The sequence below is a fragment of the Canis lupus genome, chromosome X (genome assembly GCF_003254725.2).
Source record: "Canis lupus dingo isolate Sandy chromosome X, ASM325472v2, whole genome shotgun sequence".
Classification (NCBI taxonomy): Eukaryota; Metazoa; Chordata; class Mammalia; order Carnivora; family Canidae; genus Canis; species Canis lupus.
This window is the reverse complement of record NC_064281.1, coordinates 13,130,175-13,142,833: the sequence shown is the minus strand read 5'-3', so window position 1 is coordinate 13,142,833 and position 12,659 is coordinate 13,130,175. Positions and strand designations below refer to the sequence as shown.

Below are 12,659 nucleotides of genomic sequence, written 5' to 3'. Positions count from 1 at the left end.
AAATGCTTTCTTCCTAAAGCTTCCTTATAAGTAAAATTAGGTAGAGAGAGCAGAGCAGAGCAGCTTGTTATGGCATTACCCTTAGCATACTTTGATCAGTTGAAAATAAAGGAGGTGTAAAAATACCATATCAAGAACAGCAAACCACTCTTGGGCTCGCATCTGCTTTTTGTATTTCCTCCAAGGGACTGGAATACAACATTATAACACATTTAAAATACATTAGAACATCAAAAATCATCACCTGGAAAAGCATTAAGTAGATTTTCAGACCCTGCTAAGAATAAATAAAAATATATAAACTGCAAAAGACACCAACCCAAGAACATATAATCCAAATCTTAGGTAGGTTTCAGCTGGTAGGCAGGTGTTCCTTTGAAGAAGGATTTTTTAATTAAATTATTTTTTTAATTTTTATTTAAATTCAATTAATTAACATATAGTGTATTATTAGTTTCAGAGGTAGAGTTCAGTCAAAGAAGGATTTTTAAGATCATTCCATTTTGATAAAATACCCAATGCCAGAATTAAACTCTTAATTCCGGAAGTTTTGAACCATAGTAATCTGTATCATGGTTGGGATACTAGTGATCATGAGCTTTTCCTGGGTAGCTATCCCTATGTTTCTGGTTCCCTTCAGAGGGAAGGAGCATCTACTGCACAGGAGGAACACATATGCAAGGAAGCCACCTGGTTCATGGCTCCAGTCCCTTACTTACAAGGGTCTTCCCTTGGAAAAGATAGACATATTTTGTCTTCCCTTGGAAGAGATAGACATATCTCATCAGTAAGGCCTTGAACAAAGACTCAGTTTCATGGGTGATCATTTTTTAAAAGGCCTGGCCTCAATGGCCTGGCCTTTCTTCCTACTCCTGTGGGAAGCCTGGATTGGCCTCACCTGCCTATGACTGAGAAAGTGAGTGTATGAAGCCCATCTGGTCACAAATCTAAAACATGCACTCCGATCAGCTTTGTCAGTACCAGAGCTGATAATCAGACCATCATCAGTCTGACTCTTGTCTCATTCCTCAGTTGGATCTCAACTCAGAAGGTAAAAAGGTGCTACTTACTGCCTCTGCTCTCCTTTCTCCCGAATAAAACCTGGAACATTTAATTCAATGCAAAAGAAATAATTCTTAGGTCCCCTTATGAGAGGTTTGATGAGGAACTAGAAATATCATCTTTCTCCAAAGGGAAAAATAAAAGATGAACCCTAAAGATTTCATCACTCTGAGATTGTCAAGCTAGAACAGAACCACTAGTAACTGCACAATAAAGACTCTATGTCTGCAGTCAACCCAATGAATGATATTCAGAAGCTAACTTTCAAGAATACTTAAGAGCTTCAAAAATTAAACAGGTACCAGATTCTAAAAACACAAAAGAAAACACTAGGCAACATTTGAGCACCTACAATGTGCCAGGAACTGTGCTCGGCACAGAGGTTTATATAACATTCCTTATTTGATCCACAGGACAAACCTCTGAGGCAGATGTTATTCCATTTCACAGATAAAAGAAATTAAAACTCAGAGAAGTGACACACCCAGAGTCCCACAGGCCAGAAATGAAGGCTCACCAAGTCTACGTTTAGGCCCAGGACACTGACATCACAACCCATGCTCTTAAGAGAGTACATTCCTAGGATTGATATGTCAGAATAAGATGTGTAAGAAAAAACAGAACAGGTATCTTGATTTGGAGATAAGGCATTAGATATCAGAAGAAACAGACAAGATTTGAAAGCAGTTACCTCTGGAGATCAGAAATAGGTTGAGTGGGAAGGAGAACAGTTGTTTTCACTACAGGCATTTAAGTATTATTTAACTATACGGATTACTGTGATTTAAACATTTTTTTAAATATGGGTAGCAGTATCTGCCTCTGAGGGTTGTGCTAAGCAGCAAATAATGCACATGAAGATCTCTGCATGATGCCTGGCACACAAGTCTTAGCCACTGAATATTAGCTACATCCAGCAAGTTAGACTAGCAGGAGCGAGGAGAGAAGTTGAAGAGGGGCTCTGAAGCCAACTGGTCTGGAGATCCTCAGTCTGATTTAAAACATACTCACATGCATTCCCCACTAGCCAGGAATCATGGCAGAATTTTGGACAGGAAAATGACCCCAGAAAAATGTACTCCTACAAAACTATTCCAGCAGCGAGACTCCTTTCTGAAAAGGAATAAATTAAGAATAACTCTAGGGGTGCCTGAGTGGCTCAGTTGGTTAAGCAGCTGCCTTCAACTCAAGTCATGATCTCAGAGTCCTGAAATTGAGCCCCACATCAGGCTCCCTGCTCAGTGGGGAGTCTGCTTTGCCCTCTCCCTCTGCCCCTCCTCCCCCTTACTCATGCTTGCTTGTGCTCTGTCGCAAACTTAAAAAAAAAAAAAAAGAGGGATGCCTGGGTGGCTCAGAGGTTGAGGTCAGCTCAGGTTGTGATCCCAGGGTCCGGAATCAAGTCCCACATCAGGCTCCCTGCTCAGTGGGGAGTCTGCTTTGCCCTCTCCCTCTGCCCCTCCTCCCCCTTACTCATGCTTGCTTGTGCTCTGTCGCAAATTAAAAAAAAAAAAAAAAGAGGGATGCCTGGGTGGCTCAGAGGTTGAGGTCAGCTCAGGTTGTGATCCCAGGGTCCGGAATCAAGTCCCACATCAGGCTCCTTGCATGGAGCCTGTTTCTCCCTCTGCCTATGTCTCTGCCTCTCTCTGCGTGTGTCTCTCATGAATAAATAAATAAAATCTTTTTAAAAGACAAAATAAAAGGGCAGCCCGGGTGGCTCAGTGGTTTGTGCCGCCTTCAGCCCAGGGCGTGATCCTGGAGACCCGGGATCGAGTCCCCCACATCAGGCTCCCTGCATGGAGCCTGCTTCTCCCTCTGCCTGTGTCTCTGCCTCTCTGTCTCTCATGAATAAATAAATAAAATCTTTTAAAAAAATACAGTTAAAAAAAACAAAATAAAAAATGAAAATAAAGAGTAACTCTAGAATGTTTACTACTAGAGTCACTAAGATTTAATAGGTTTTAGATAAGCTTTTCTGTAGATCAAAGAGAAGATGGAGTACAGAAACAGGAAAGAGAATCCTCAGTTTGTCAGATGGGTTGATGGCATGGTGAAGGCAATAGAGAGTTATGAAACAGATGGAAAAGAGCATGGAATCCTTAAGAAAAACTGAGTTCTGAAAATGTGGGGAGAGAGAGAATGAAGACATGTGGGATTCTCTTAATTCTTGACCTAAGGATAAATGACAGAAAGGGAAGCAGACAGGCAAAGAAAATCCTCTAGGGGAGAATCTATAGACATTATAAAAACAAGAGTGAACAAGCTTTGAAGTGAGTATTATAAATTAGAAGTAAAAAATCACAAGACTGAACCAAGTTGCAGATAGACAAACTCTCCCCTCCTTTGACTTACAGAAGACTGAATGGCACCTGTCAACATTTTACTTCTGAATGACCTTGTTTCCAGCTACAGGGACCTAACAGACTTCTAATCAATGGCTAGACCCAAACAAAAACTCAAATTCTTTGAGATACAGGCAACTGACTGTTCACTCAGACTCCTCTTTATGGGTATGCTAGGCAAAGAAGAACCCTCTGAAATAGTAGCTCATCAACTTCAAGGTTCATGATATTGAGAAAAACCAGGAAAGATAACTTAGAAAAGTACATTTCAAGAATAAAAGAGTGACCACTAGGAAATGTCTTCACATCTAATAGAATGACTACAATTAAAAGCACTGAAGAAAAGGGAACTACGGAGAGAACCAAATGCTGGCAAGGAACACGGAGCTCTCATACATTGCCAGTGGGAAAATACAGCCACTTGGTAAAACTCTGGCAGTTTCTTATACACCTTTCCCTAAGGTACAGCAATGCTACTCGTAGGTGCCAGGGAAACGACAATATATGTCACAAAAAGACTCACAAACAAATGTTCATTATAGCCTTACTCATAACAGCCAAATACTGGAAACAACCCAAATGTCCATCAACAGAATAGATCATGAAATCGTGGTACGTTCACACAATGAAACACTACTGAGTACTAAAGAGAAACAAACTACTGAAATCCAGAACACAGATGAATCTCAAGCACTAAGCCAAAGGAAAGATGGCAGACACATAAGAGTCCAGCCATTCAGGGCAGCCTGGGTGGCTCAGTGGTTTGGCACCTGCCTTCAGCCCAGGGTATGATCCTGGAGACCCAGGATTGAATCCCAGGTCTGGCTCCCTGCATGGAGCCTGCTTCTCCCTCTGCCTTTGTGTCTCTGCCTCTGTGTGTGTGTGTGTGTGTGTCTGCCTCTGTATGTGTGTGTGTGTGTGTCATGAATAAATGAATAAAATCTTTAAAAAAAAAAAAAGAGTCCAGCCATTCAATAGGATTCCATGTATATGAAGTTCTGAAAGACAAAACTCATCTAAGGTGATAAAAAGTCAGGACAGTCCTCACTCTGGGAGCCAGGGAGGGACTGGAAAGGGGTATCTCTGTGGTGATTGAAATGTTCTATTCTTGATCAAAGTGGTGGCTACACGGATGTTAAAATTCAAACAGGATGGGACGCCTGGGTGGCTCAGTGGTTGAGCATCAGCCTTTGGCTCAGGGTGTGATCCTGGGTCCAGGGATCAAGTCCCATATCATGCTTCCTTGCATGGAGCCTGCTTCTCCCTCTGCATCTCTCATGAATAAATAAATAAAATTTTTTTTAAAAAATCAAACTGGAGATTTTTAAATGTGTGCATTTTATCATTTAGAAAACACAATAAAACACAATGAAGGCACAGACAACTCTGATACAGGCCACTAAAAGTCCAGAAAGATGGAGAGAAGCTGGTTGTCTCCCTGCCAATGGGGGAATGGAAGTCCAATGTGAATGGAATGAAGAAAGAACAGGGCAACAAGCAGAGCAAATGCAGACAAGTTTTTAAAGGAATAACAAACAAACAAAAAAAGTCAGGGTAGAACCTGGTAATAGGCTGATTTAGTAGAACAAAAAATGACTCACCCGTGAATTAAAAACCAAACCACAGGCACCATGCTGGGCATAAACCTCCAATGTCCAACCCCAGATAACATTAGGAATCAAAAAGAACTCCATTTCTAGAACTAGAGAAGTCAGGCACAAGAGACTTTAAGAGGAAAATGAAAATTCTCAACCCTACTGAGTTTCAGACCCTACCGGGACATTCAATTTTTAGGAGAGTCATTTTTGTTACCATCCTTTAATAACATCATCTTACATTTGCATAGGACTGAATTTCTAATCAGACTTTATACCCCTGTTCTCACTAATCCTCACAACACCCCTCCAGAATACCATTACCCCATTTTAAAAGAGGAAAGAAAATCATGGTTCAGAGCAGTTCAATGGCTTGCCCAAGGTCACACAGCGAGTCACATTAAACCCACGACTTCTGATTCCAATCAAAAGACTTTTCCATTATGCCACACCTGCTCCTCTCTCTACAAGATTACAGCCTCTCTCTAACCTAGCACACATTTTTATCTGTATTCCTTCCAGAACTCACCACTATTTTCAATGCAGCAAAAACCTGCAGAAACTGGGTCATTTTCAAACACAGCCCACAAAATACAAAAGGAGGATTATGGATAACCAATTCTAGAATACCTTTAATTGGTCCTATCTTAAACTATGAGCCTGAGCCCCAGGACAAGATGCTGCAGTGAATTTATGGGGCTTTAGGCACTGCAGGCTAGGCGGCCAACTTTGCAAGTCATCCTCAGAACCAACTAACATATTTTACCACTAACATGGCCAACACAGCATAAATGTGAGCAAGCAGGCAACCCCACAACTAGACACTTCACACACTTCTCAGCAAAATGTTTCCCCTACCATTTACTTCCCTTATTCGTATTCCCAAACACAAGAGCTAAATATTTTCATTTATGTGATCAGTCTTGAAAGGTTGAATCAACTCTTTTGCTTTTGCAGTTATATTTTCTTAAGTAGTTTCATAAAAGCAGTTGTTATATAAATATGTTTGGAATGTTTGCTGAAAGGAACAACAATTCCAATACCCATCTTTTTCACATGCTATGTTCCTGTGTAATGAAATCTGTATATGAAGGATTAAATTGTCTAAATCATTTACAAGTCCAAAGATAAACTAGTTTGTAGGAGAGGAGACAAGGCATTACTAAGATATATTTCATTTTCTTCTTTAAAAAAACCTTGCTTGAGAGTATAAAATTAAATTGAGCCATGTTTCCAAGGACAGAGATAATTAAGTCAGGAGATTCAGCAGCTGGTGGCGTTGCTGCCTGATAGATTAAGGAGTCTCTAAGACACTGCTGGGACAGCTGGACAAGATCGCCTCTTACCTGGATGCATCTGCTCCGTGCTGCTCCGCAGTTTGCTGTAGCCATGGCTCAAGGGCACCCTCTGGTAATGAGGCGGGGAAGAAGGAGGGGAGGCGAGGGGTGACATCGTGGGAGACTGTGTTTCCTGCTTCAAAAGAACCAGAGCAGAGTTCAGAGGCAATCACTCGAGAAGCCTGGCGCTCTGAGCTGCAGTTATGAAGTATAATGCAACCCTATTGCTGGTGAGATGGCTGATTTAACAAATGGAGGGAATGTTTTCTCAAAAACACAGTTTGGTTAAAATGCAGTGTCTGAGGATTCACATCTCCCAGAGAATCAAGTCTCGCCAGCACTTAGTTACCTAAATTACTAAAACAAGCCTGAAATGCTTTCAGTTATTCCACTAAAATTTTCCTTTGGAAAATGGAAGACAATGATCACATGAAATAGCATTCATTCTCCCCAAATCTGATCTCCTCGTGGATAAATTCCATTTTTATTCACTTAATAAAGGCTATTTCCTGGATTTACACTTATCAAGTCTTTTGGCACATGTGGATATTAAAAACATACATTTAAAATGCTTAATGCTAAATGTTCCTGGAGCTTACTATGCCAAAGTAAAATGCCAGCTTTTTCTTTTCCACACTGGGGGAATTATAAAACAATTCATTATGAGAAAACCATTCCTAACCACTAGAATGGAGGCTTACTTAACAAGCTACAGTTCAAATTTCAGTTGAAATGTGAATTTTATGTAGGACTCTAGCAAGGTAAACAACCTTGCTCTGCTACTGGGTTTCCTCCTCTTTTTTTTTAATGCTATCAATAAACTGGAGTACCCAAGTAACAAGGAAATAGTACTTTTAATCAATATGCAGACTATATAGGTGCTCTCAGCCTAAAAATAAAAAAGCAATCTGAGATACTGATCAAATACTCTTCTTCAAGAAAAAGAAAAGAATATTTCTTTTGAAGTGTAAGTTCACAACAGATTGGATGGGCCTAGCATAAACCCAACCTGAAGTGAAAGGATGTGTCCTCAATCATGCAGCCAGGGGATGGGCCTAGAAAGTCCCTAGGGTATCAAACATCCTGGGATAGTGGACCCTCATTCCTCTTCAAACACTGGTAGGAAAACATGCCAGAGTACTGACTGAAGGTTCCTACACTCCTTATTTGTGTGTGTATGTGTGTGAAGAACCTGTTTAAAATGTATCAGAATTACAAAAGCAACAGTACACTCAGCTATTTAACAGGACATGCTATACATCACTAGACTGTAAATATAAAAATTCTGCAGCAACCTCATATATACAGCATTATCATGGTGAGCCATGTAAATTAGTTCTCAACGTAATCCTTTAAACTCTCAGCACATTTAAAAAAACATTTTGAAGGAGCCTGGGTGGCTCAGCGGTTTAGCACCGCCTTCCACCCAGGGCCTGATCCTGGAGACCCAGGATCAAGTCCCCCATGTCAGGCTCCCTGCATGGAGCCTGCTTCTCCCTCTGCCTGTATCTCTGCCTCTCTCTGTGTGTCTCTCATGAATAAATAAATAAAATCTTTAAAAACATAACATAACATAAAATAAAATAAATAATAAAAATAAAAAACATTTTGATTCGTCTTCCTAAAATATGACAAATTTGTCTTACAGAAGACACTATATTGAACATCATTTGACTTTTCTACATGATTCAGTATTTTTATTAGAAGTATGAGCTGTACCTTGATGGCCTCAGAGTTTACTAATTTGTGAGACTACCTCTTTCTTTCTTCTGAGATTTTATACTTCTATCTCTATCAATCACCACCTGACTATTGCAATTAGTGCTCCAATTTTATTTTTTTTAAAGATTTTTATTTATTCATGAGAGACACAGCGAGAGAGAGAGAGAGAGAGAGGCAGAAACACAGGCTGAGGGAGAAGCAGGCTCCCTGCAAGGAGCCTGATGTGGGACTTGATCCCGGATCCTGGGATCACGCCCTGGGCCAAAGGCAAACACTCAACCACTGAGCCACCCAGGCATCCCTAGTGCTCCAATTTTAAAAGCTCATCCTCCCTTTTCTTGTCCCTTGGATGCTAAGTGTATAATGGCAGCATTTCCCAAGATGGAATTCCAAACATGCTCCACAGGAAAGGATTCCCTGGTGAAAGAAGTTTACTAAATACAAATCTCCAAGTCTCTTTGCAGCAGGACTTCTCAGGACCTTGAATGTGCTAAAGTGCACTATGACTCTCCAAGACGGAGGATGTAGTCTTTCCCCCCAAGAAAAGGAAATAAAGCAGCATTCTCCAAACATATTTAACCACAGAAACCTTTCTCCAAACTTTTTGTGAGAAGAATGTCTATTAAAAACTCCTAGGTAAGCCTGACTGGCTCAGTCAGTAGAGCATGCGACTCTTGATCACAGGGTCCTGAGTTAAAGCCCCACATTGGATGTAGAGTTTACTTAAAAACACAAAATTCCTAGGGCAGCCCCAGTGGCTCAGCAGTTTAGCACCGCCTTCAGCCCAGGGTGTGATCCGGGAGACCCAGGATCAAGTTCCACATCGGGCTCCCTGCATAGAGCCTGCTTCTCCCTCTGCCTGTGTCTCTGTCTCTCTCTCTATGTCTCTCATGAATAAATAAATAAAATCTTTTAAAAAAAACTCCTAGAAATTACATTTCAAAGAACCCATTGGGAAATGTCAATTAGAGAAATCAGTAAATGTGTTAAATCAGTAGCCTTACTTTGGACATAGTTCTACATTCAAGTAGGTTCTAAAGGGCTCATGGGTGGCTGGCTATACATCAGCTTCTTTTTCTTGCTACAAGGAAACTTTACTGGCTCATTTCCAAGTCTATAATTGTATCCCAGATGGTGAAATTTGCTAGAAGCTTGACAGCAGATATGAGGCACTGCTATGTGAGGTCTCATGGTCAGAATCAAACAGACATGCCTGATCAGGCTGTTTACCTGTTTATCCTCATCGTCCATTCTTTTGAAGGTATTTTTTTCTGTAATTAAATATGGAATCTGAACCTTAGTTCCATGCAGTTCAGCCGGGTTCCCAAATCGTATCTCAGCATCAGTCTTTGACATCATAAAGCGAGGCAGTGGCAGTTCTTTAGGATCAGAATCAGAGAAGCTCAAGTAAGACTTTATTTTAAAACTGTGAAAAGCAGAACTCAATGGCCAAAAGATGAATCACTTTTGAGGAAAAATTCCAGAGCACTAAATATAGATTAAATTTTTATTTTGACATAATGAAGACTCCTATAATAAAGTCATGATAGAAAAATGCTTCAGTTTTACCAAGGCATTCTGGCTTCACATTTTTAAATGCTGTCAAATCACTGCAGAGAATATTCAGGTTTTGGAATGATCTCCCACCTCAGCCTTTAGTCTAGCACCAGCAAAAAGGATGTGATATTGTATAAACACAGTAAGTGGCTAATGAAACAGGCAAAACCTATACAACACGTATTATATGCGAGGCACGATATCAAGACCTGCAAACGCTGTCATTTAATCCTCACAACAACTCAATACGGTAAGACTATCATTAATCTTTTTTTTAAAAAAAAGATTTTATTATTAAAAAAAAATATTTTATTTACTTATTCATGAGAGACGCAGAGAGAGAGGCAGAGACATAGGCAAAGGGAGAAGCAAGCTCCATGCAGGGAGCCTGATATGGGACTTGATCCCGGTACCACAGGATCACGCCCTGAGCTGAAGGCAGAAGCTCAACCACTGAGCCACCCAGGTGTCCCGATCATTAACCTTCTTTTACAGATGTAGAAACAGACACAGAGGAGCTAAGTAACACCCCCAAGACCGCACAGCTCATTATCTGTGGCAGAGCTGGTTCTTCCCAGTGCCCAGAGCTGCTGCCCTACAGAAAGGTCCCTCATTCCTAGGGCAAACTTACTGGGTAAAACAGTTTTTTCCACCCTATGTCATTCCTTAAGGAATTTTCACACTCCATCTCCAATTGTCTTTTCATAATGGAATAATAAAAATGGTATCAAGTTAAAACAATGAGTCCAACGTTCAGCCAGATTCTGTCAAAACCATTAGCCACACTCACAATTCTACAAAGAGCTGAAACACAACAGTCTAGAATATTTCCTTATCTTTCAAATATCTGAGGAAACTATTCTGAAACAGAAACGATGCTTTGGCACACTTCTAGTTCTCGGCACAGCATATCGCACACAATCACACAACACAAAGAACTCTAAAAATGGGGATAATATTATGGATTATGCATAATGATTTGCATCTGTATCCATTGTTCAGGATAATACTCATCACCATGCCTCTGCACTCCCATCAGCTTTCTATTCCAAACACAGCTGCACTTCCACTGATTGATGCTGTGCTAAAGCCAGAAAACATCTTAGCAACAACAACCAAGGATCCCAGCTCCCCAGGCAAAGAAGGCCCCTGGTTCTCTAATATCCACATCATGTTTATTTTTAGTTGCTATGTCCACATTTGATTCAAAGAAGTAGGCAATATGACGAATCCCTGCATGATCAATCAGCCAAAGGCCCAAAAGACATAAATAGAATAAGCAATCTGGAAAATTAAACCAGGACTCTCCTCTAAAGAGAGGATGGCCACCATTTGCAACATTTTAACATTTCTCAACCTCGGCAGTTCGCCAGTACTCAAGGCAGGAATGGACTCCAAAAGAAAAAAGACAGAAGAAAAGAAAATCTAGATTCTTAGTAAATCAAATATAAGCTAATCCTATGGTTATCTTCTCAAAAAGGTATTTGTTTCAATTCAGTCTGCAAAAGGGATCTAAAAAGATGAACAAGATTACATAAAATAATCTGCACCCTGATTGTCCATGAGAGGATGACTCTACTCCCAAACACTACTTGAGGGAGTAGAGAATTAAATGCTCACATTTGTAAACTCCCTGATCAGTGTTTTACTGGGTATTCAACAGATAATTCTGGAAATGATAGAATACAAACACAAGAAGATGAATATCAACCATTATTATACTAGGCCTCCCCAATATCCTTTAGAACACTGTCACTTTACACATTCTCCTCCTTCCCCAGCTACAGCATTTCTCTGGATCTAGTCACCTGGCAACGAACCTCTCTCCTCCAGATGGCTACCAAACAGCAAAACACATAATATAGCTGAATTTCTCTAGTACTTTCTTTGCTTATGTGGTTTTAAACAACTCTCACTTAACAGAATTGTAACCATACATAATAATCATCATTATCACTGCAAACTTTCATGAAGATGGCATCTACCTTAAACTGCTCCTCCAAGCTTTCAAAAAGTAAAACTCTTAGTTTGTAAATATTCAGTCTAAATGCTTTTTTGTACTTGGGATACCTGGGTGGTTCAGCGGTTGAGCGTCTGCCTTTGGCTCAGGGCACGATCCCGGTCTGGGGATCGAGTTCTGCATCGGGCTCCCTGCGAGGAGCCTGTTTCTCCCTCTGTCTATGTCTCTGCCTCTCTCTGTGTCTCTCATGAATAAATAAATAAAATAGGGGATCCCTGGGTGGCGCAGCAGTTTAGCGCCTGTCTTTGGCCCAGGGCACGATCCTGGAGACCCGGGATCGAATCCCACATTGGGCTCCCGGTGCATGGAGCCTGCTCCTCCCTCTGCCTGTGTCTCTGCCTCTCTCTCTCTCTCTCTCTCTGTGTGACTATCATAAATAAATAAAAATTTTAAAAAATAAATAAATAAATAAATAAATAAAATATTTTTTAATAAATAAAGATTTTAAAAATCAATGTTTCTATAGTCATATAGACAACCTATTTAATATTGAAACTTTATTTTAAAATAAATCAATAGGGCAGCCCGGGTGGCTCAGCGGTGTAGCGCCGCCTTCAGCCCAGGGCCTGATCCTGGAGACCCGGGATCAAGTCCCACATCAGGCTCCCTGCATGGGGCCTGCTTCTCCCTCTGCCTGTGTCTCTGCCTCTCTCTCTCTGTGTCTCTCATGAATAAATAAATAAAATCTTTAAAAAAAAAATAAAATAAATCAATAAAGTATCTGCTATCCAGTGATGTATGTCAAGTAATCACAAGAGCCGTTTGTAGTAGTTGGTTAGAATCTTTTCTCCCAAAGTGAATTAAATTAACACAAGGAAATAAATAGTTCAAATTAAAGGTTTATGAGGGCCAAGGAGACAATGAGTGCAGCCATCCAAGGCAATAATTTGTTTCATAATGTTATCTTAGGTTGTTGTCTTTGAACATAGAAACACTTTGTATATTAAATATAAATGACTATTTTTCCCTTCCACAAAGAAAACTATGCTTCTAAGCATCTGACCCTCTAAAAAATAAGGGAAAAATA

At 40.3% G+C, this 12,659-nt stretch overlaps 1 protein-coding gene across 14 annotated transcripts in view; it reads right to left on the bottom strand.

Annotated features, from left to right (window-relative positions):
• The window catches only part of REPS2 (RALBP1 associated Eps domain containing 2), a 231,362-nt gene that overhangs the window by 145,921 nt on the left and 72,782 nt on the right, over nucleotides 1-12,659 (bottom strand). For 12 of the 14 annotated variants that reach the window (XR_003132118.3, XM_025437486.3, XM_025437476.3 and 9 more), the window contains 2 exons: nucleotides 9,286-9,434; nucleotides 6,343-6,469 (listed from right to left, as the gene is read on the bottom strand). Coding sequence is in view for 13 of the 14 variants with exons in the window: in XM_025437486.3 (XP_025293271.1) it covers nucleotides 6,343-6,469; nucleotides 9,286-9,434 (276 nt within the window). In the remaining variant the exon portion in view is untranslated. The remainder of the gene's footprint in view (nucleotides 1-6,342; nucleotides 6,470-9,285; nucleotides 9,435-12,659) is intronic. The other 2 variants (XM_025437468.3, XM_025437569.3) reach the window with 1 other exon arrangement.